General features: G+C 36.9%; 1 protein-coding gene across 3 annotated transcripts in view; it reads left to right on the forward strand.

The window, feature by feature from the left end:
- The window catches only part of LOC110458603 (TNF receptor-associated factor 4-like), a 43,503-nt gene extending 18,499 nt beyond the window's left edge, over positions 1-25,004 (forward strand). The window contains exons 1-6 of one of the 3 annotated variants that reach the window (XM_021510379.1): positions 4,498-4,757; positions 8,438-8,489; positions 18,429-18,698; positions 19,565-19,726; positions 21,119-21,274; positions 21,571-25,004. In XM_021510379.1, the coding sequence (XP_021366054.1) occupies positions 4,693-4,757; positions 8,438-8,489; positions 18,429-18,698; positions 19,565-19,726; positions 21,119-21,274; positions 21,571-22,188 (1,323 nt within the window). In that variant the 5' untranslated portion in view covers positions 4,498-4,692 and the 3' untranslated portion in view covers positions 22,189-25,004. Of the gene's footprint in view, positions 1-4,497; positions 4,758-6,634; positions 6,832-8,437; positions 8,490-18,428; positions 18,699-19,564; positions 19,727-21,118; positions 21,275-21,570 lie in introns of those variants that run through there. The other 2 variants (XM_021510380.1, XM_021510378.1) reach the window with 2 other exon arrangements.
- The last annotated feature ends 622 nt before the right edge of the window (positions 25,005-25,626 follow it).

Genomic DNA, 25,626 nt, shown 5'->3' on the forward strand with positions numbered 1-25,626 from the left:
TAATAGTGTAAACAGAACATTTATCAGGCTATTATTATAATTTTCTGTAAAAAGTTAAGATATTTTCACCTTTAAATAGGATTTTTTTAGCTATAAATATCATGCAACAGAGTTTGTTTGCACAATTAAGTTATGAGATCAATACAGAAACCATTTCTCAACTCTTTTTTTTCCCTCTTTACTATTAATTGACATTAATGTACATTGTACCACAAATTAAAATTGTAATTTATAGAACAATAATTTGATAATGCAATCACCAAGAATAAACTGTTCATTGATATTTCAACTGTATATAGTTGATACTTAAAGGGGCTGGTCGGGGAAAAAATGTCATATTTGCTAAAATGGCATACACATGTTTAAAATACCTTCTTATGAAATATAGCGATTGAAATTTTTCTGAAATTCACTCCCTAAGAGTAAAAATTATAATTATATGAAGAAATCCTAAATCGTCACCTGACAGTCTAAAACTCTCAATTGACCCAGATCAGTGATGTAATTTTACCGCACGCACGTCATCAAGAAGGCCAAATGTAAACATCGCCGCGAAAGAAAAAGATGCATGCAAAAGTCATGACAGGCACGAGGTATCAATACCGTTATATATAACAACAACTTGTAGGTAGGAATACTACACTTGCATCATACATGACCTTTGAAAACAATTATTTACGTATAGTATTGCAGTCTTGTCCGCTAGTTGAGTCCAACATGGCACATGACGGCGTGCTATTGTTGTTATCTGCACTGCCTCACTTTCGAAACAACCATGTGACATATATAAATAGATCTGCGATAAATTTACGCGGGGCTTCCCCGAGATTTCAGTGGTCAAAACTGGACATTGCAAGCAGATCTCGACCATCATATTGCCGTGGTATAACTTTTGGAAGGCCATAGAACGCATTTAGACCCATTTATTTTGTTATTTTTTCCCCCGACCATGCAGCCCCTTCAAAATATTGTTCAAGTTGCGGAAAATCAGGCAGGTGGTTCTTAATTGTGGTTCAATGTTTCCATCTATAGACATTTTTACTTTCATGGGTAATTTGCAATATTTAACATGATCCTGATCTACATAATGTAAACGAAATACTAAACAATGTCTGGACTCATTCAGGTGGAGATAATCGGCACACGACACTAGACATAATGAGTTTATTGTGTGCCTGTGAAATATAGATCTGTAGCTCAGTGAATTGTGTAGAGCTGTATTGGGAGATAGATGGCTGGTGAAAGTCAGAAGTAACAGGTAACAAAGACACCCAACGCTAACGACAATCACATATGGGACCAAAAACATCAGCGTCTCCTGTCATCTCTGATAAATGTTGTGAATCTACAACTAATCTGTTAATCTGGGGACCTACTTTGATGTCATATATACAAAAGTGCTCAATAAAACAAGCACCTGCTATGTAATGCCCCCTGTTTGCAGCAGATGTGTGAGCTTAAAAAGCTTCACGGTTGAATTATTCCTGATAGATTTTCTGCTTCAATGAACATTCAGTAGCCAAGAGGATACAATTTCCAATGCTACTGACCAATCATAATCTAAGGTCAAAAGGCTATGTTTTGATTGATTCATTAATAGAGAGCTTTGTCCCTAGAATACTCCTTATGTTGGTACTTATGAATATATATGTTAAAATGTCAGGTGTTAGTTATGAAGTCCCACATCTTAGCCTCACACAAAATAGATATACAAACATTCACAGGAGCTGTGTACTTTTATCAAATATTTGCCTAGGCTGGACATTGTGTTACATGTTTTAGAATTACCGTTCTGGACAAGTCCTGCATGATCACAGAAAGAATTTTGGTTTATTAAACCTGAATAATATAATAGCGGCTATATTTGTTTAACTGACTTGGATTAGATTAATATGTTAGTACTGGGATAACAGGTAAATGTTCCTCCGGCTGTATAAATATGATGACTGCTGTATAAATGCTGTCGGGGACCATCAGTTATAAATGGAGGTAGACCACTTATATAGTGGTGTACGGGGACATGCGATCCCTATCATCTTCACAAAGATAAAGAGTTGGAGAAGCAGCCAACAGAGCACCTTGTTATAGAATAAACAAAGCTGGTAGTGTCACCGTTATCATCCTGTACATATAAGGGGGGTAATTAATGGTCTGTTATCACACCTATTAGAGATTAGCTATCCAATATAAGGTACTGATATAAGGGGCTGGTCCAGCACAGAGGTGGGTTATGGATATGTATAGCCCTCCGGGGCATCACTGGTCACTCATTAACATCAGCTGTCCATTCCCACCTGCAAGACTCACCTCAGCCACTAGACTGTATGTACTTCTTACACTTTTAAACCAAAACAAATGTGATTTCATAAAATAGCTACTACCTAATTGATTTTGAAATTGTATTTCTAATTTGAAAACTAATACTCCACAGCTTTTTTTCCAAACCATTATATTTGATACTTCTCTATAATGAAATTTTATCATTACTACCATAACCAATTATGGTTAATGAATGATGACATTGAAATGATTACGTACATGTGTGTAACAGCCAAAGGGGAGAGTGAAGAGATGGGAGGAGTGTCAGGATGTGTACAGGAGGGGTTAGATAGGAAGTGTAAGTATTACAGGGTGGTCTAGTCCCCATGTCATTGAGTAGTGATTGACCACATCCTGTGGGTGTCTATAGCTAATCAACAGCCCAGCATGGGGGCTGACCAGTAGTGGAGATAAAATGGTGTGAAGTCTAGTGGCCAATAGTACTGGACCCCACTTCACTCTTATCACACAGAAACTATGCCATTCCTCAAGTTCTCAGCGATTACAAGAAAATATTGGTAAGAATTTGATCAACTGAAATATATTTTCAATGACGTTTTTATTCAGACATTGATAAGTTGGAATAACTAACAGTGACATCAGATGTGTTTTATAAATAAGAATTTATCAAAAACAACTCTTATCAAAATAATACTGATAAGCATATCTCTTAATCATTTAGAGTAGGATATTGCTTGTGATTTAAAAAAGAAAATACATTTTTCTGAAATGGTTTTACTATGATACAATTCAAGTCTTCATTGCCCTGTTATAATAACATGGTGATTCGATAGCTAGCAAAGAACAAGACAGTCACAAAAAATAATTTGCATGTTCTAATCAATCTGATCAGCATAAAATGTAGATTGTCAATTATATAGAGTACTTAATGGAAACAAATCACAAAAACAAACCATTTTGCATTTATTGTTATCAGACTCCAATGTTCTTGTTTTTTTTTGTGTGAAACATGTGAACAGTATCCTATATCCTCATGCTCCATTACTTGAACATTTTATTTTGGCACAGATGTTGGAAATTTGTGGCAAAAAATTAGAAACATCTGTGTTAAATTACATCTGTTGTTTTCATTTAAAAAAAAAGTTTGTTTAAGGACACAATTAAGTCTTGCCAGGAAAGTCATATGGTGCACAATATTTATCTGTTAGTCCAGCAGGCATGCGAGCTTCAATTATCCATAAAATCTAACAGTTTTATGCTACACCAGTTTTACCCGCACTGAACATTTAATGATACTTCAATTTGCTTTTGATAAAAACCTTGTTTTTTTCTCACAGTTATCTCCAGCAATTAAACAAATGTAGCCCAATAAAATCTGCTGGAATGTGGCTACAGGTATTTGAACAAATTGAAATTATTGATTATTTTGATTTTGGTCATTAACCATCTGCCTGAATAGGTTTGAACTATGCCGTTCTGAGGTGCAGGGTGTATGATGGGACAATATGACAGTTGGTAGACCCAGAATATATTTCACACCTGAGAGAATGATGAATTTCACACCTCTCTCATCATCAACAATATGCTCTACATAAAAGTTTAAAAATGCACAAAAATATCGCTTAATCTCCTCCCTGTAGTTTTGTGAATCCTATCAGATCCCCATCATGGGGGCTCGTGTTCCAGTGATTTTGTTTTCTGAAAGGCTATCAGAGGCTCCGCCTAGAATCTCCGTCCACCTGTTGGTCAGTGCTACGTCCTATTGTGGTCGGATGGCTGAGGACAAACAGGCCGGCCTCCCTACTGCACAAGTTTACTATTTGATCTAAGGTTGTACCCCGCTCTACCATTCAGTCTGTAATCAATACAGATCTTCTTTGTCCACACCTTTATCGAAACTTCAAAAGACAACTCAGGCCAGTTCGGGAGAGTACCACATTGTCGGATCCCTCCAAAGGCGCGTGGCCATGTTCAAATAAACGAGAAATTATAATAGGTCCCATAGAATTAAAGGGAACCCTCCGACCATTCTTGTCAAAAACTGGAGGTACTTAGCAGGTGGAAGTGTGCCTGGAATTTCTTAATTTCAAATGCGTCCAATCAGATTTTAGGGAAAGCCCGTCACCTGGCTCCACCATCTGCCGGCTGAGTTCAGAGACGATTGTCACAAGGTTAACTCTTAAGTGGTGAAAAATTGAGGGAAGTAATTGGAAGAAGTGGAATGTATTGAGCTGAGGAGTATAATCTGTTTAACTTTGGTGCTAACTGTCAGTGTACCGTTAGTGACTGGACAGGTCAGTCTTTACTGTTAGCTGGTCAGTTTTAGTGCGAGGTATACCTGTAGGCGGTGTGAGGGATAACTTCAGGGCGAGTAGAGGTCCACTTCTAAGCTTGTGACTATTACCCAGAGGGATGCCTGCTCTCAGAAAGGATGATATTCTTAGAGCCAGTATTAAGATGCTGAAACAGATGAAAAAGTAAGTGTAATAATAACACACCACATCTTTTCTGTGACTTTTGAGAAATCGACAATGCAACACTTTTCATTGACCTGAGTTGTCTTTTGAATTCAGTATGTGCATGATTACTTTTCTGAAACATATTTTTTTTCTTTTCTGAAAATTTACATCACAAATCAAGAACCTAACAACTATCTGATAATCAAGCCTATATAAACTTTATACCATATTGCACATTGAAATAAAACAAGTCTACTGACTATATTCTTTAACAGGTGTAAGTGTAAAATTTGTATGTGACAAAAAACAGTTATTACTGATACAGAAGAATATACGTTTAATTGTCATATGATGAGAAATACTTGATACGGGGTCGGTTTTAGTGACAATTTAAATGTGTTTCTTCGTCAAAAAGATTTTTCTATTTAACTTAACGGCAATACAAATAGCATGATTGAAAGAAGATTGAAGTTAAAGTATAAAAGTCTGTCTATTAAAAATTAAAGCCCAGGTATAAATGTGATTTATGTAGATTTATTTGTCTAGCGATCTCATACGATTGATCCTGATTTTAAACAGATTGAAGATCAAGTTTCATCCCAGTCACTCATGTTCCCATAACCAATCCATAATTATAGAACACCTTTGTTGAATGTATGTACAGATTTGTCTTTGTGGTGTACAGTTACGATAAAAGTATGTTTGTGTAGCCCAGAGATTAACAGCTGTTGTATTGACAGACTTGGGGAGTCGTATCACAAAAAATACTGTTGTATTAGAATTATACTTCGTGTTGTATCACAGGAACCCTGGTCATCTAATACAGCGGCCGATATCTGTTTCGCCAATTTTGTCACTGATAATGACACTGCCATGCTTGTGACAGAGTGTAGGTGAAAGACTAGCCATTGTTTTACACACCAGAGGGACATAGTTTGGTCCGCATAATTAATTCTGTCATCTGAGATCATTGATTTTGGGAAAGTTATACGAGAGTTCGCTTGACTTGGTCTGATTGAACTTCAAAGATTGATATGTTTTGGTTTAATAATGATCAGCTGATATTCATGTATTAATGATACTGCTCTTTAGTCACTCTAGGGTACAATGACAATGGTGGTCTTAAGTGATTTGTACACATCACTGTCTCATACAGGGAGAAAGTGCTCTCTGTAGACAGTTTTATCCACATCACTGTCACGAACAGTGATATGATGGTCTCTTTAGAACATTTCTTTATACAACACTGTCCCAGTGGTAAAGATTGTTTCTCTAAACACTCCCATAGAGTTGTAAACATGATCTCTCTAGACAAATTTTGTCCACATCACTGTTTTGTACAGTGATATGATGGTCTCTCTAGACAGTTTATTACCACAACACTGTCCCAAACAGTGGCAAAGATGGTCTCTCTAGACAGTTTTCATGTTCATCAATGTTCCATAAAGTGATGCAAGTGGTCTCTCTAGATGGGTTTTAGACAAATCACTGTTGCTAACAGTCTTAAAAATAGTCTCTTTAGACAGTTTCTGTTTTCATCACTGTCCGATACAGTCATGAAGATGATCTCTCTAGACAGGTTTTGCAGACATCACTCTCCCATGCAGTGATGAAGATGGTCTCTTTAGACAGTTTCTACACAGATCTCTGTCTCATACAGTGATGCATGTGGTCACTCTAGACAGTTTTTATCCACGTCACTGTCCCATATAGAGAGAAAGATGTTCTCTCTAGACAGAGCTTTCCCTGTACATATCCCATACTGTGAAGGTCGCAGTGAGATAGACATCTGATGGGAAATTTACAATTTTCTGCTTGCTTCATAAGATGCTATCTGTGTCTGAATTTACTTAAACAGTAAGGAGAGGTGACTAGAGGTACAGAGGCATACTGATACCCATTGATTTATTGGTTCCTGTTTACATTAGAAGTTAAACAGTTATTGGTGTGAGACCTACTGAGACATTCCTACCTATAAGGTGATGTGACATGCCCAAGTCCTTGTGTGTTTGATGTGGACGTCTGTAGTGGTAATAGGAGGGTAGCAATACCTGAGACCGATGATAATGTCTTACCTGTTGTTACCTGTCGGGTATATGAAATATTATAGAGTTATTAATTCCAAATTTTGATAAAGATTTATTTGATGATATGTACTACTTTAAATCTACAACAATAGATAAACACTTTGATTTTAAATTAGACTGCTTTGATATACAATGTATCTATCAACCCTTCGGGTAGGTTAAATTGATGGGGGCTATCTAGGTACTTAAACTGAACAGTTTATAATGCTTCAAAAGGAAAATAGGTCTAGGGACATTCCTGATCCTCTGATACACATAATGGTTGGTATGACTAGTTGAATGTTGATTTTTATAATAAAATGTTAATATATTTAAGCAATATTTGCTGATTGATTCACCTCATACATCAGAGGATTGAATCGTAATTACATTAGATCTAAATCAATGTCTAAGTGAACATAGAATTTAAATATTTGCACCTGTTGATGTGTCCCATCTTAATCCAGGTACCTGGCCCCTCCAGCTAGGGATTACAATAGTAACTGGAGAAGTTTAATTGAAGAATTTCGTGGTTAAAACTTAAAACTCTTTAATAGAGGTGTATTTATTGTTTTATTATTCGCTATTGCATTTCTTTTAAAAATGTGTTACAAACAGGATATTTCACAAAATGAATAATGAAGCTGTTCAGCAATCATCAATGTCATGAATTATTTTATGTAGACTATTAGTTAAACTAGTACAGTAATATTTTAGAAAAAAAATATTTCGCTATGTCCAGAGTTTATTTATAAAGCATCTGATAATTGGAATGAAATGCCAGAAAAACCTGTGACCAAACTACAGGTTTAAATCAGTAAATCAATTGCGCACAAAGGTTGCATAAAAGATCAAATTAAAAAAAATCATCATCCATTGGTGCAGGGATAGTATATACGTCCCTGATTGGTGACAGTTACTTTACTATCTCTGACCAGCAACAAGGAAGAAATGACTTGTTCTTCATAGTTTTAGTAAAGGAAAAATGATGGCCTTGTTTCATAGGGAAGAATCATTGTTCAGGCTTGAGCAATATCACTAAAATGCCAAATTAACTTAATTCTGATATCAATCAACATAAATTGTTAGCTTTGTGTCTAAAATCTACCCAGCCTGGCAAAGTAATTTGGCATCTGTGTGTGATTTCCTAGGCTTATCTGTATATATAGACTGTTAATGATGTATTATATAAGGTAGTGTTTACCAGACATTGTGTTGCACCAGGTATTGTGTGTTCTGTATCCATTATACTGTCTACAGACCCAGTTAACATCCCTCTTGTGTAAAGCTACTCAAATGAGATTAGGTTTATACCCGTTTTATTGGCACAGTTACTCAGAGAACTGTTAAATGATAGAGTGACATGCTCAACTATATCAGGGATCAGGCCACCTAATGGCCACCTAATGTTTGCTGAACTCCCTACTGGCCTTATAGTGTGTGCTAACACTTGTTTTCTGGTACATGATGTATAATTTGTGCTACTGGTATAGAATTGGTTACCTGTATTTGCAGGATTGGTCTATCAAGATATTTGCATGTAATTTACCTTACATCGGTTTCACTGTATTTATGGTAGTAGTGTTATGATGGGCCATGTATTTACTTATGTTTGTTTCTTTGTATTTGCAGTGCTGGTGTGTTCAAATGTCCTGAAGATGATAAGCCCCTGGACTATGCCCAGGTATGTTATATTCATTTGTCTAATACATTAATCCATTAAATATGAAAATCCCTGATCGTGTGTGGAACAGATCATGTGTGTTTGCACCTGCTATGCTAATTTTTACAAACTTCCTATGAATGGAAATCATCTTGTAAATAATTACACGGTAACTTGACCTTTGTAGACATGAAATCTCTCCCTATAGTAAGGAACACATAGAAGACAGGAAATCCCCTTTTCTACTTCTATTTCCTGTTTTGTGTGTGACTCAATTGAACAAGACATTCCGTATCTGGAACAGTCACCCGGAAGGAAGTGACCATGGTATAAAATGACCAGGGATAACAAACATTTACCATTAAATTATTGATTATGCCATGTAGTGATACATTCACTAAAATAAGAACATTCTTCAGCTGTCAGACACATGTAATAGCAGGAAAGGCCTGCTTTACTGTATACCAAGTCTGGATAGTCCCATACATTGTGTACACCATTTAATGCTAGGGAACAGCCATATATCACACACTGCTGACACAGTCAGTCAATGGAGGAGGCTGTGTGTTCTGGACCATGAAGCTGCATTAAACAATGGATAATGTGTCCTCCATCAACTCAGCAAATCATCACTGAGTTAGTCGGACCCATCAAGGGAGTTAATCAGGCTTGTCAAGGGAGGTAATCAGGCATGACAATTAATGGAAGAATAGTTGAACCATGTTCATTACACCCAATGATAGGGGGATACCACAAAGGCACTTGCAAAAGAGTTTGTTAATTGAGAAGGGCTGAGCAGATTTTTTAGCTTTAATTTTTTTTCGTATTTTAAAACCTTTATTAAACATACGGGTGAGCCATTAATTAATTTTGCTGTCAATTGTAAGGCCTAAGAAAGAAAGATACGTAGGTATGTAGGTTCACTGGTTACAAACTCCTTTTGATTAAAACAGTTTTCATGGAGTAAATGAAGAGCAGGGATGCACAGTTTTATTGTGGTTATCAAATTTTGTCAAAAAAGGTCCTGGTTTGCCAAATATTGAAGGGTTGAGAGATAGGAAATCTGCCTATTTATATATTTTTTTCTAATGCAATTTAATTGAAATCAAGTTAAATAAAATACACTATTTTGTACTTTCCCACCATTATTTTGTGGCTCAGCGTCCAGATATAAAGACCGGCTTATCATGACAGGTTACATTTTCTACTAGGTGGAATATTGATTAATTTAGTTAGCTGTTTAAACCTTTGTCTTATATAATATTTGGAAGCCTCTCACAGCTTTGAAGGTTTTACATGTATAAGACTCTTCCTCTTTTTCCTGTTCAATGTCCTCTTCCCTTCCTTATCCTATATCCTTTCTATAAGTCTCTTCCTCCTCCTCCTCCTCCATCCCCCTCCCCTCCTCTATTTCCACATGCTTAGCATTTTCAATAATAAATTGCATGCTTGCTAAATGCTTTTAATCATCATTTATTAGTGTAAAGGATGTGGATATATTGATTTTTTTGTGGTAAGGAGCTTACATTCTTCTGCATGCAACATATCTCATGCATAGAGGATTAAAAGCTGTTAGTGACTAACCTTGTAGCTAACAAGGCATAAATCTTAATGTATTTTCACAGCTTACAAAATTTATGTTTTGTTTTCACCTGATTCCCTTTCCATGTCAGCCACAGTAGATTGGTAAGCCAATATTGACTTAACATGGGAGTACTGTATTTACTTGTCTGTACTAACCACATACTGTACTATATTGTCAGAGTGGAGCTACTATTGGGTCACAGCAGGTGCTTGCTGTTCTGTTGACAGCAGTTGATGTCATACTTGTTGTAATGTTTGAATTAATTTCACAAGATTGGCAGGGTATTGATCGCTTATCGGGAAAATCGATCACCGATTTAATAGAAAAAAATGTAGGGAACATGCCTGTGAGGAGTATAAATCCATTTGGCAGTATTGTGATGACAGATTGTATTGATTGGAACGAAGGGTTTTCATTGGACTATTAAAGGGGACCCGAGGCTGTAGGGAATGTCAGCTGGTGTCCCTTTGTGGGATCTATTTGTCCAGCAATGGTCATTATCCTCTCTACATCTTGTAATGAGTCGGGCCATGTTACTAGACAAACCTTATAACTGGACATGCAGATGATCTTGACCTCAGGGAACCAAGTTATTTAAATCCTTGTTAAGGAGGCACATGGGACTGACCATTGACCATCCCTTGACTTTAAGGGGAAGGGTTGTTTTGGATCCAATTAGTAGACAATGGTTATAGCTGTAGCCTTTAACTGGAGTGAACCAGCGAGGTGATAAGTTAAGGCAGCCCCTATTGTTACTGTGCTCCTGTTATATGTATAACGAGACAACTGAGGACACTGTCATATACATCTGGACACTGGCATGAAAGTGCTGTAACGTCCCATGGACATTAATGATCATTAGTCCAATCATATAACATCACATAACACTAATAATAATACTGGTAGTGTATACTTCTCTCCTGTGATAAGAATATCTGTATCGTCACCTTATTCTGGACTTGCTGAAGTATTGACAAAGGGATTTATTTAATGGACGTTTATGTGGACAGTATGATGTTTACTTTAAAGGAAGTGTGAGAGTATGGTGAACAATCTGGTGACATAGGTAACATCTACTCTATACACTACTCATCAGTCCTGCTGTATACATAGGTAAAACGCGTATCTAGTGGTCAAAGCTACTACAATAGTGGTCACTGGTGTGCTCTGGTCCAGTCGGAGTCTGGTCAGCCGAGGCTAAATAATCGTCCTTTGTACTGTTTATAGACAGAACCTGTACATCATGTGGTGATTCAGACCCAAAACACTTTAAAACCTTAATTATAGACTCGGCTGGTTCTAGTGATATGGTGAATCCGTGAATTACTGACCCGAGGATAATACTCGTAGATTATTGATAGATTGACCATCATCGTGTCAAATCAACCACCACTATTTACAGTTTCACATTCAAATAATCATGATACTGTTGACAACATGATCTGTATATGAGGAATGTTATCTTTTCCGATAGCCATGGAAACAGTGTTATAGTGTGGTATATACGGCCATTTCCATTGATTTTTGACGGTATCAGGGGGATGTTGAATCACTATGACATTGTGATGACTAGGACAGCCGGTACAGGGCTCTAGATATAGGTGTTATTACTGCAGGGCTGGGCTGGCCAGTCACAGGTATATATCAGGTAAGTTCTCCACGCAAACACTCACAGATTAGTCAACTTTTGTTTGGTACAAATTATGTTCTTGCTACAAATTATCTTTGAGATAATTCCTTTCAGTGTTTCAGAAATAGTGCTGTATATGTAATGATCAGTTTATTTGCAAGTTCGTTTCTGCATCACAAGTCACAATTAAACATCACTGTGGTTATAAATGTAAAAGAGTCTGTTTAACATATGTATGTTAGATAATGTTGCAGTCTTCATATAGCCTCATGCATGTGTGACAGATGATAGACTGTAACACGTTCTCATACATGCAAGAAAATGATACAGTTTGTTAAACGTTCTCATACTTGTATGTAAGATAATATTTGTTTTATTAAATGTCTTCATACATGTCGGATAATGTAAGAAGGTGTTAATCAAATTAAACACCTTCATGCAATATATTTATAGATAGCGTTTTTACAGCCTGTTAAACATCCTCATACAAATGTCTTAAGATAATGTTTCAGAGTGTGTTTAACGTCCTCAGACATGTAAGTTAATGTTTCAGAGTGTGTTTAATGTCCTCAGACATGTAAGATAATGTTTCAGAGTGTGTTTAACGTCCTCAGACATGTAAGTTAATGTTTCAGTGGGTTTAACGTCCTCAGACATGTAAGATAATGTTTCAGTGTGTTTAACGTCCTCAGACATGTAAGTTAATGTTTCAGAGTTTGTTTAATGTCCTCAGACATGTAAGATAATGTTTCAGAGTTTGTTTAACGTCCTCAGACATGTAAGATAATGTTTCAGAGTGTGTTTAACGTCCTTCGACATGTAAGATAATGTTTCAGAGTGTGTTTAACGTCCTTCGACATGTAAGATAATGTTTCAGAGTGTGTTTAACGTCCTTAGACATGTAAGATAATGTTTCAGAGAGTGTTTAACGTCCTCAGACATGTAAGTTAATGTTTCAGAGTGTGTTTAACGTCCTCAGACATGTAAGATAATGTTCAAAAGTATCTGTCCTCATACATGCATGTATGTGAGATAATTTGTTTGTTGTAAACATGTTGCACCTGTGACCTCCCGCACAAAGGAGGCGACACCTGTCAGACAGGTTGATGTTCCCAGTAACCACCGCCAAGGGGCTGCAGGATCTCACAATACCATACACTAAACAAAGGATAAACAACTAACACATTACTGTACATCACTAGTGTCAGGTCATCCGGTACAAATGTCCACATTAAAATCAGTGAAACTAAGAAATTTTACCAGAATTTATACGATAAAAATATATAGATACAGGTATTGCTGTATCAAATTATAAGTTTTGCAGTATCAAAATATATAGATACAGGTATTGCTGTATCAAATTGTAGGTTTTGCTTTATCAAATTATATAGATACAGGTTTTGCTGTATCAAATTATATTGATACAGGTTTTGCTGTATCAGGTGGTATAGATTCAGGGTTATCAGATAGTTAAGATACATGTTTTGCTTTATTTAATTATATATAGATACAGGTTTTTTGCTGTAGCAAGTGATAGAGATATATGTTTTGCTGTATCAGATTGTATAGTTACAAATTTCGCTGTATCAAATTGTATAAATACAGGTGTTGCTGTTTCAAATTATAAAAATCTATTTCTCAGCTGTATGAAATTGTATAGTTACGGAATGTAAAAAAAAGTTTTGCAACAACAGTGAATTCCTCAAAGACAGACTTATTAGGATATTAGTGATTGTGACTACAATATAAAATACTGTATTCACAGTTTCCCGTTCCTGTATTTTATTATCACGAAAAGGTCAATTATTGAAGCTGATAGCACTGATATGGCGAGAGACAAAGACACTCAAAGTTCCCTGGGACTTTGACCATATGCTGAAATATCGATAAAAAGTTGTGGTCAATTGTTTCTAGGTCATAGTTCCCGCTAATCTTCCCAATGTGTACAAAAGTACTTATTGTGATAATGTTAGTGATGCCGTTGTGTCCGACACATATCGGTGCCACTAAGATGGATAATATACTCCAACATTGTAATTTAGGTGCATCAAAAACTCAGATCTTTGTCAATTAGATGCTTGGAATATTCAGATAATGTATATCAATAAGCCTTTAAGGTGCACTGAAGTGAAAATACGCGGTAATATTATATATCACTGTTGTCTATTGAATGCATGGATGTGCCCTGAATTGAAAAATAGGTCACCGATTTCAAAATACACAGAATGAAAATCAGAATACACAACATCTGTATGTACCATCATTATGATTGCTGTATTATGTGATTCATTTCTGTCAATATGATACAGGTATAATACGTGCAGAGAACCACATGGTTGTTGTATGTAGATTGGCACATTGATTTTCCATAAATCACTGGTTTATGGTACCTGGGATGATATAAAATAGCTAATTACCATATCTTGTGTTTCATGAATATTGTTAAATAGCTGATACTACAGTAACAGGCCCGCAGTGCAAAGTGGAGGAAGATTCAAGTGTATAATATTTATGGATTTTCTAGGAATTTATTATTCAACAATGTTTGTTAAAGAAAGATAAGCATGGATATAAATGAAAATGTTGATAGTCCTTCTGCGACAATACACCAGAGGTGGTATGCAGATTATTGGAAGAGGAGAGTTTCAATGAAACCAGACTGAGCTTCAAACCCTGGACCCTGAAATTTACACAGCTGTTCTAACTGACTGAGCTATACCTGATAGAGACAAATGTACTTCTACAATGATTGGCCCTTGGGTCAATCTCACCCCTCGAGACTTGGGTCCATGGACCATAACATTGACTCAAATTGTGTAAAGAAGGATGTTGCAGAGTCAAAATTGGTCACCAACTTTCACTGGGCCAGTCCCACTACACAACTCCCTCTTATATTCATTTCAAAATCTTTGATCACGAAAACAGTATTTACAAACTGCAGGTTTGACTATCCACTCGCCAAGCATAAACACACTATTTGAAAGAGTGTGACCATCCCAGTCAAAGGCACAACTGCATTAGGAGAGGAAAATTACATAAGGGTTAGATAGGGATTCAAACACAGGACCTTTAAACTCTAAAGGGATACAATAAGCAACTGAGCTCTGGTCACCCAGGATCATCTGACCCAGTTCCTGTCCAGCTCTGACTCAGTCCCACTAAATTTCTTTTGAAATCTTGCATAACTTCAGAAGTATCCTCATTAGGGCTGCTATATGGGGTGAGATATGGTTATAATCAAGTCTGATCAACTGTGTACAATAGTACCAACAGGTACTTGGAATTCTCCACATCGTTGGTCAGAGAAGCACTTTGATCTGGAATTCTATGTATTGCCCCCAGCTAGTGTTAGTAGCTAATAGGGCTATGGTCCTTATCACTGGCACAAGTTCCAGATAAGGAATCTGCTGACGTTTTATAATTTTAATACCATTGATTTACTCCGGGAGACAATAGTTGGTATTCGTTAGGAATGTTATAACAACACCTGCAAGTCATATACTCCAGTACCATATAGTGTGTCCAATACACTATTATACCTGGCTACACAGGTGTATATACCTACTGACTGACCTACCTGAAAGTTTTCTCTATGACTCACCTTTGTCTGTGGACAGAATAGTTACTATTATCTTATAATAGGGTCTAATTAATGTCGTGTTTACTCCTCATTGTACTCACGGGGCTGGCATCAGCTGGGACACAATATCAATCCAATGCTAATTACTATAGATTTAAATTGTTATTTGAAAGCAGTAACCTTTCTGATAATTTACACATAAGCATATTTGGATTTAAAAGGTATTAGTTGAAGACATGTTGATCAATAATCAATTTGTCAGTCGCGCACTGCTGTAGACAGGAGGGCGAGAGAAATTAACATGACAATGGTAAGTAGGTACTGGTCCGGATCCGTTCTAGAATGAAGTTTCCAAGTGTCATTAAAATTTATGAGATAATTATAGATAAACCTAAAAGAAAAAATCAAAGTGTCTGTCAGTTATTTCAAGCATCATCTATTTTATTTCGGACTTTATACCTGGCTTTTGTTGAACACTAATTGTATTGGGAGTGTAATGCCAGTATTAATTCTGTAAATTAGGAGGCATGTTCAGTTAATTTATTATTTATACTTTATTGCTAGTTTTCAAACACAGACCTGGTTCATGTGTTATATAGCTGACAACCCTCCCTCATAAGGAGGGAGACTCCCTCAGTTTGACCAAAATTTACCAATCTCCATCGAAACTCCCTCATTCAAGTTCAAACTCACACAAACTCAAAATCTACATCCTGTGGTCAAATGATCTCTTAGTTGCTGCAGGGCGTGTGTAATGATCATTACAGGTGTGTGTGTAATGATCATTACAGGTGTGTCTGAATCAAATGAATTCTCTGGGGAGTTATTTTGATACATAAAAAGGGAAAGATAAATTGAGCAAAGCAGTTTTAGTAGCATTTCACACACTTTCTCGGGAATCTCCCTCATTGGAAATGTGGAATGAGGGAGATCTCCCTCATTGTAGGTTTCAGAGGTTGACACCTATATATGTATACTTTGTGTACTCAAAGAAGTGATAAAGTTATATGGGAAGTACAGTTGCTGTATGGTTACATAATATATAACTGATGTAACATTATGATGTATTGTAACTAATTGACTTGTCAGGTTACAGACAAACAAATGGAGTGATAATGTTTCCATTTTCACCTGTAGAAGGAGACATACAAGATAGCTCATCATACACCTGTCAAAGTTCCTAAACCTACAAGATTACACTTAAGATAAACAATACATGATGTTACGGCTTGAGGTTGCATTATCATAGAGTTGTACTTCAGGGGAGATAACCAGGTATCAAATTGGAATGTTTAGGTTACCCCAGGCTCTTGATGTTTCCTTAGTGTGTGTGTGTGACCCTATCATCCGATTATCTTTGTGTTGATATGATCAACCAGTGTTGTAACAATGAGGAAGAGACTAGAACCAATTCATTGCAGTAATTTATACCTAATAGAAACAGGGTGTTTCCTAGAGCTACCCAGGTCCCCCAGCTGAATCAGATCTTTACTGTACAGTATCACAGTCAGCCCCTAGAGCTACCCAGGTCCCCCAGCTGAATCAGATCTTTACTGTACAGTATCAGTCAGCCCCTAGAGCTACCGAGGTCCCCCAGCTGAATCAGATCTTTACTGTACAGTATCACAGTCAGCCCCTAGAGCTACCCAGGTCCCCCAGCTGAATCAGGTCTTTACTGTACAGTATCACAGTCCGCCCCTAGAGCTACCCAGGTCCCCCAGCTGAATCAGATCTTTACTGTACAGTATCACAGTCAGCCCCTGATGTTTCCTACCCCACAAAGTATTGGTTTCTCTTCCTGACTACAAGATGCTTCCCTATACAGAGGGTTTCTACATATCCTGTGTCACCCGACTCCAACACTTGGTGCCACCCTCCTGTCTTGACAGGAGCTTCCACTGAATAAAACATGAAGTCAGATTGATGAACACTGAATGGAAATTCTTTGAATATTTTATGGTGATTGTGATGTAATATTAGAAGATGATGTTTGAGATATTCAGCTCCTGCCATTAGGGATCAAGGATGCATTTATAATGAGACTGTCAGACTGAATACATTTGCTTCCTGTATATTAACAGCCAAGCTGAGGTATTACCTGAGATTTTTGGATACAATCCAGGTTGACATTATCATTATAATGACTTTGCTGATTGGCAACTCTTGTCTCCCTGCTACACCACAGCCTCACCATTGTGCAGTGTTGTCACACTTGAAGTTTTACTTGTCTAGAATATTTCAATTGTCATACCTGGAATTTTTACCTGTCCAGAATGTTGTCATGTCTGGAGTTATGTACAGACACTTCACAGGTACATCGTAATTTTAATTTTAAATTAATGCTACTGTAGAATGTTGTTATTTTCATATCTGTCATTTTCCATCACAGGTACATGATCCTATTAGCATTTTGTGTTCTCTACACGGGAATAACGAGGGATACTACATGTAGATATCACCAACCAACACTTGAGAGACGTTCTATTCTACATAGGCAGTAATCAGTACATGTATTATAGTCTCCATCTATTTAATACCTGTAATTATATATTAGTGGAAAGGCCAGCCTGAATGACATGTAGGCAGTTGTTACAAAGAATTTAATGAGTCTGTGGAAAGGTCAGAATTAAGGACATGATGACATTTGTTATAATTATGTCCTGTGATATGTAAATGCAGATGCTGATTGCGTAATGTCTAAAAGTAATGCCAGATATAACCCTTTATCCGTTCACCACTGTAGACCATAATGAACTCGTCCAGATCAATGTATGGTAGAGTCTACTAAAGTTACATAGGGGTGAAAGGGTTAAAAATTAGCTCCATAAATCTGATTACCAGGACTGTAAAGAGATCACAAACAACAACATGCCTTCTCTGACCTCCCCTGCACCTTCAATGTTACACTTTCAGTAGGCTTCAGTTGTGATGTCACAATGTCCTAACATTATACCTGTTGTCTTATTAATTATCATATCTCAAAAGGTGTTTTTTTTACATGAGGTAATAGCAAAATATAAGACATGGTGTACAGGTATTCACTGCAGAATATCATAGTCATGTGATCAACATAAAATAAAACCACGTAATAAAGAGGTAATATAGTTCAAACTTTTGTTTTTCACACAAAAGTAATACATGGTGAATTTTGATTGGCTGTTACAGATCTACCCGGATGATGACCTTACATCTGAGGTGATGAACAGCCTCATCCGATGTCGCTACAACAAGGATGGGTGCCGTTGGGTAGGCAAACTGCACAACCTTCAGTCTCATCTGGATCAGTGTTGCTATGACAACATAGCTTGCCCTAACAAGTGCCCCGCCCTCCTGTCACGCCTGTCCCTGGAGGACCACCTGGAGTACTCCTGTCCTAATAGACTTGTGGTCTGCGAGTTCTGTAGTCAACAGCTGCCCGGGGACACTTACGAACGGGTAGGTGGTGCACAAACAATTATATTTAAGCAATCAAAATCAATATTTAATCAAAATGGAAATATAAATAATGATTGTTTTAGAAAATGTTGTTATGGTCCTATAACTCGCATTGCTATTGATGACAAACTTAATAAAGTATTTGCCTTCTCAATGCATTGCTATGGAAGGATGTAGAGCAAGTGTAAGTATTACAAGATGTTGTTTAGTTTACATTGTAGATTGGATTTATAGTTAGTTAGTATTGAAACAAGTCTTTGATAGAAGTGTAAATGAATTGATCGCTACTATCTATTTGGAGAGCCTTGCTATAGATACATGATGTATCGGTCAGAACCAGCATGAATGTCTGTAGCTGACACAACCTGCAGCACAACTTTGTTATCAGTTATAAGATAACTCAATTATCCTGCTTGGCTCGAGCTGGATGTTTGCATCAAACTTATCTGTGTTTAATTTTATTTCTTGTAACAGATTACCCAAACATTCCATGTCAGCAGTTACTTCATTACGGTGTAATACTAGGGGGGAATGTTAGAAAAGTTCAAACAAATGTTGTAAAAGCATCCATTTGGGGTTGGCTGATATAGGTTGTTTCATTGGTTATGTCAGATAGCCGTACACTGTGGACAGAAAAGTGACTTTTTCGAACTACAGGAGCCAATTACATTGTCCTGATGTAGTTAAACCTTCTTAATCTTTCCCTAAATATTACTAACAATCTGTCAATGTATTCCAAAATCTTGTTTTAGCATGACTGAAATGAATATTGAAAATGCATGATTTTACAGTTGTTACTTTATAATTGTTGTGCTGAGATGTTCCCAGACGTAACATTAATAAGAAATGATGTTCTATTTTAACAGACACACTCTGGTCAGTGCCCCTGTGAGGTGATGTGGTGTGAAAACAAGTGTGGAGCGCGACTAGAGAGGCGATTCCTCAACAACCACATGAGGAATGAGTGTCACAAACGCACCGTAGAATGCTCCTACTGCAAGAGGGACTTTGTACAGGAAACATTGCAGGTACGTCCTACCCGATATATTGTAGGTACGTCCTACCCGATATATTGTAGGTACGTCCTACCCTATATATTGTAGGTCCAATTAAATATACTACTTGATATATTGTAGGCCCAATTAAAGATACTACCCGATATATTGTAGGTCCGATTAAATATACTACTCGATATATTGTAGGTACGTCCTACCCTATATATTGTAGGTCCAATTAAATATAGTACCCGATATAGTGTAGGTCCAATTAAATATACTACGCGATATAGTTTAGGTCCAATTAAATATACTACTCGACATATTGTAGGCCCAATTAAATATACTACGCGATATAGTTTAGGTCCAATTAAATATACTACTCGACATATTGTAGGCCCAATTAAATATACTACGCGATATATTGTAGGTCCAATTAAATATACTACTCGATATATTGTAGGTACGTCCTACCCGATATATTGTAGGGTCCAATTAAATATATAATACATTGTAAGAAGTATTATTACCTCAAATGTATTACAATCACTATCTCCCCATTAAGCTATAATTACCTCTCCCTATTCATTTTATCATTTTAGTTTTGTGTTAGTGTATGCCATGTTTAACTATGCTTATTTCCCTTGTTTAACTATGATATCTACCTTTTTGGCTGTGATTATCTTTGATTAAGCAACATGTAAGGTCCACTGTTCGGCTTTATCATCTCTGTTTGGAACTATGACTATCCCCTTTAGGATTGTTTCCCTTGTTTATATATGAATATATCCCCTGTACATCCATCATTGTATCCCCAGTTTAGCTATGAATGTCTCCTTTGTTTATATATGAATATATCCCCCGTATATCCATCATTGTATCCCCAGTTTAGCTATGAGTGTCTCCTTTGTTTAGCTATCATTTCTGATACATAACTTCTCCCCTGTTAACCAATGATTATTTCCAATATTGGCTACGATTTTTCCCATTTATCTGTCATTATCAAATTGATTACATATGGTTATCTCCCCTGTTTAGCTGCTGTACCCTCCACTGTTTAACTTTGATTATTACCCCTGTTAAGCATTATCTTCCCTGTTCAGCTATGATTGTGACCCAGCTTTTCTATTTTTTTCATCCTTGTTTAGCTATTATTATTTTCCAGTTCAGGTTTAAGTTTGACCCTTGTTTCAGAATGACTGTCACCATATACTTCAACCATTCTTATCCACTGTTTAACTTTGATTTTTTTCCCTATTTACAATTATCCACCCTATTCAGCTTTATTTGGGACCCAGTTTTCCTATGGTTTCTCCCTTGTTTAACTATTATTATTTTCCATTTAAGATTTAAGTATATCCCCAGTTTCAGAATGACTGTCACCATTTATTTCAACTATTTTTATCCACTGCTTTGCTATTTCAGACCCATCAGTACCAGTGTCCCCGCTACCCAGTCACATGTCCTAACCGCTGTGACCCAACCAAAATTGCACGAGAGGATCTGGATGTTCATGTTCAGGCCCTCTGTCCATCTGCAACTGTTAGCTGTGCCTTCAAAAAGGCGGGCTGTTCTCATAAGGTAAATATTTGTGGTTTATCTATGAAGAATGTTGAGATTATAACTGTCAACGTGTTCCTAATGTTTGACGAAGAAATTGTTAAAGTATTCCTGATGTTTGACCCAGAAATAAATATTATCTTACATTGGAAGCTACACCGACCCCAGACAGGCTGACCATCATTTACAATAATTACATTAACAAATGATTAAAATAAAACATTTTTGGAGCCCTTTATGGTGTATAGTTTAATATTTTATAGTGTATAGCTGAAGATTGTTTTGTCATTTAATACTACAATTTGTGCTGTTTACAGTGCCCCAGATTTAGCATGGACAAACATGTGGAAGAAAACATGAAGCACCACCTACAGTTAATGTGTGACCTGTCTCAGCGTCAACAGGAGGAGATAACCCAGCTGTGCGATGCCCTTTACTCACTGTCACACGTCACAGATGGCACCTTCATATGGCGCATAACAAACTACAAACAAAAGTTCCTTGAGTCTGTGTATAAAAGTGTGGAGATTGTCAGCGAGCCCTTCTACACCTCCCGCTATGGATACAAGATGGTGGCATCTGTGTTTCTGAATGGTAACGGAGCAGGGGAGGGTAAAAACTTGTCGGTGTACATTAAGATCCTCCCCGGTGATTATGACAATATCTTAGACTGGCCATTCTCCCTGCCCATCTCATTCAGTCTGTTTGACCAGTGCTCAAGTCCCGATAAACGCAGCAACATCTGCGAGAGCTTCACTCCCGACCCGACCTGGAAACACTTCCAGAAACCTCTCAAGGACGCAGACAAGGACACACTGGGGTTTGGTTACCCAAAGTTTGTGTCACATGATGTGCTCAAGTCCCGAGATTACATCAAGGACGATTGTATTGTCATCAAGGTCAAGGTGGACAACAACAAATTCATCTGTCCCTGAGTTGTATAACAATGTATTATCACTTAATATGATCTCAGATCTTGACTGGTTCTGTCAGCTAGACAGTATAGTGCTGGGTGATCAGACCCGGTGTGTAACCACACAAGGTATAAATGATGGTCTACTTTTTTCACTCTGGAACCCTGTGATATCACAAGGTAGCCGTTAACCAAACATTGAGGGTCCAAGTCACTATATGGACAACAGTCTTTCTTCACACAAGGAACTGTTGGTGTCTGTGAGTCACTATACACTGTGACGAGTGACCATATACTGGAGCGAAAGACCATCACTATGGGACGTTATGACGTTTGATGTAAATCAATAATGAGTTACCTGACTTTGATAATCTCATAGACAGCAGATTTAGACTGTAGTTTGATAAGTCAATATCAGGGACGGTGGATGTGACGCTTTAACAGTGATGTTTTTGTGATGGATCCATAGTCTATAGGTGAAACAGTCCTACAGATCACTTTGTGTCTTGTTTTCGTGTATCCAATGTGCCATATACCAAAGTGAATAAGTCGGGCTGCTTCAGCAAAACCAATCCAGATACTGTACATACCTGAGCCTCGTTAATCCAGCGACCTCCCATCCTAAGTATCCAACCAGTGTTAACTGTTAGGGAACAGATAGAGTATAAAATTGTCCCATAATCTAGCTGTATAGAAATCCAGCCACTTCGTCTGTTTGTTTTGAAAGTGACTGGAGACTCCACTAGGGTACATTTATGTACTTTTAATTAGCAACAATTTCGTTATATTTTGCACCTTTTTTAACAAAAATGTGTAAATCCATAACATCAACTTTAAAAGAATTCGATGAAAATTTTGTGAAAACCAAGTAAACCGAAATATATTCTTTCATAAAGTGTTATGGAAGCTAGTTGATCATGATCCAGAGTTGTATTGTGATATAGATTTGGAGAGTGAATAAGATATGTGAAAATCCAAGGAGTTCTTGTAATATATTATAAAAAAGTAATAGCTACAGACTCATGAGAGGGTGGGAGAGGCATGTACTGTATTAGATCCATTGAAAGTATATAAAGAGGGATAACTCAATTTGGAGATAAAAAGAGGGATAACTCAATTAGGAGATATAAAGGGGGATAACTCAGCTAGGCGTATATGCAAGCATGATTGTTAAATGTTGCTCCATCAGAAACCAAAAATTGGTACACATTTTGTGAATACACTCACGTCATCATGCATTATAAAACCCACTTACACATGTTAATCATTTCAATGATCTCCACAGGAAGTGTTTTATGTAATGTGAAGATTCTTTCACTATGACGCAAGTCAGTTCTGATATGCATGATAGCAGCTATCTATCTACATGTAGATAATAAATCCAGGTCCTGACTATAATACTCAGCTGATAAAGATATTGCATCTGTCTGCATTCCTATGTACCCATACTGATGACTGTTGGGTTATATCAGAGCATTTCAGTATTAAAAACCTAGTATACAGATATGTTGAACTTAAGTTGTATTCTTTGTCATCATTGTAAAATTATCACGTACTGACCATTGTTATTGACCTTATGTTAGCTGTGGCAAAGATGTAAAATTCTAAACAAGTAAACATCATATGAAGAAATTTTGTGCCTCAAATTCTTCTGTAATGAGTTATTCCCCTTGGATTCATAATATTCATAAATGACTCGCACCGAAGACTCTCCTAGTTTTTAAATCACGAGACTGATGGCACAGTGCTATATACCTCTACTTGCCTAGTGCTATAGGGATAATTATGTTGTTGATATTGTTATTGTTACTGATGTTAATTATGTAATCCCAATTTGTTTTAAGGGATGCCTTTACACAACAGGACAAAATCATGAAAACGAACTTTTAACTCTATTATTATTAGACAAATTATAATGTCCTTTACTACAGCATCAATTCAAGTTAAAAGAAACATTTTATTTAAATTCTTTGTAATAAATTTTGGAGGTTGTAGTACTTCAGTTGCAGAAATCTGCATTGTTTTGAGATTTTAAGAAAGCTAGTTTGAAAACCTCCACTGGGAAGAAAGTTCACACTTTGTTACTTCAATATCATGTCACCAACTCTGTGTAAGGTAACCATGCTCTTTTTTGTGATTGTGTATTCAGTATGGAAATGAACCTCATCTCACGGAAAATAGATGCAACTGTTATCTTGCTTCCGTGGATATGCACTGATATAGGGGATTCCATTGACTCACTCTTGTACACATATGTTTACATACTGATATACATTCTTTGTATAAATTGTTTACTATGAAGAATGTATTCTGCAATGTCGGAGCAATCAACGTTATTTCATAATTTATTTTACATATTTCTCTGTCTTTTTTACCTTCTACTGTCTTTGTGACCTTTGTTCTGTCATTGTTCACCCTAGCTCTCAGTGTGATCCGACCTTGTGACCCTCCTCCGGTCTTATACTATATGTTACGTCTCTATTTGTGTGCGTTAACCAAATGGGTTCCTTTCCCCCTACCTACTCCTGCTGTCTACACGTGTGGAGTTATTGTTTTATGGACACGGTTTCCTGTCTCTACTTTATTACTCCCGTCGAACGCGACGTGTTTAGGTTATACTCCGACTGAAGACACTATATCCCGACAATATGTATAGAACGTCAATCTCTTGTGTCCTGTCCCCACAATTATACTCATTCATCTACATCACATCCATAATTACACATTTGTACAAATATTCGTTCTAGTCAGTTTTCGCCATTGTATGAACATGTACTGGTGTATCTCGTATGCCCATATTTATTGATGTATCGTTTAAGAATAATAAACTTATGATTAAACCTACAACGTTCTTTGTATTTTTTATGATCACTCAAATGTCTAGTTTTTAGCAAAATTTAAGATACAGAGCTTTAAGCATCGAAGTTTTGCTTGGCAACATTATTTTGTTCCAACGATCGGCAGTTTGAATATCTCCTGGGAGGGATCATCACCACCACTTTAAATCAATATCTCTTGTAAGGTTTGTACATGTTTAGACAGAACAGCTAAAACGTGAACAAAAGGGGTGGAACAGGCGTATCACAACTCCTAAAGGTCATTTAGAACAGTAGCGGATCGTATTTGGCCTGATCTGACGGGTTCAAAGTGAAGTAACCGAACAACTGCGGAAAACAGGTGACCTGAAAGAATATTTCCAGAAGCGTATTTCTCTGATTCCACTACCGAAGAACTAGAAGTAGAACAAGTCACAATACCACAATGTCACCACATAACGACAAAGTAAAGCACAATCTTCTCATAAACACACCAGAGCGTCAAACGTCGAACAAAATATATAAAATGCCATCGCAAAAGATCAAAATAAGCCACAGAGGTTCTTATATACCGCTTTATCACAACCTAGTTCGTAGGTCGTCTCAAAGCGGTTCACAAATTGTTATCTGTGGTTAAAGGGCCT

Source organism: Mizuhopecten yessoensis, unplaced genomic scaffold, assembly GCF_002113885.1.
Source record: "Mizuhopecten yessoensis strain PY_sf001 unplaced genomic scaffold, ASM211388v2 scaffold9651, whole genome shotgun sequence".
Taxonomy (NCBI): domain Eukaryota; kingdom Metazoa; phylum Mollusca; class Bivalvia; order Pectinida; family Pectinidae; genus Mizuhopecten; species Mizuhopecten yessoensis.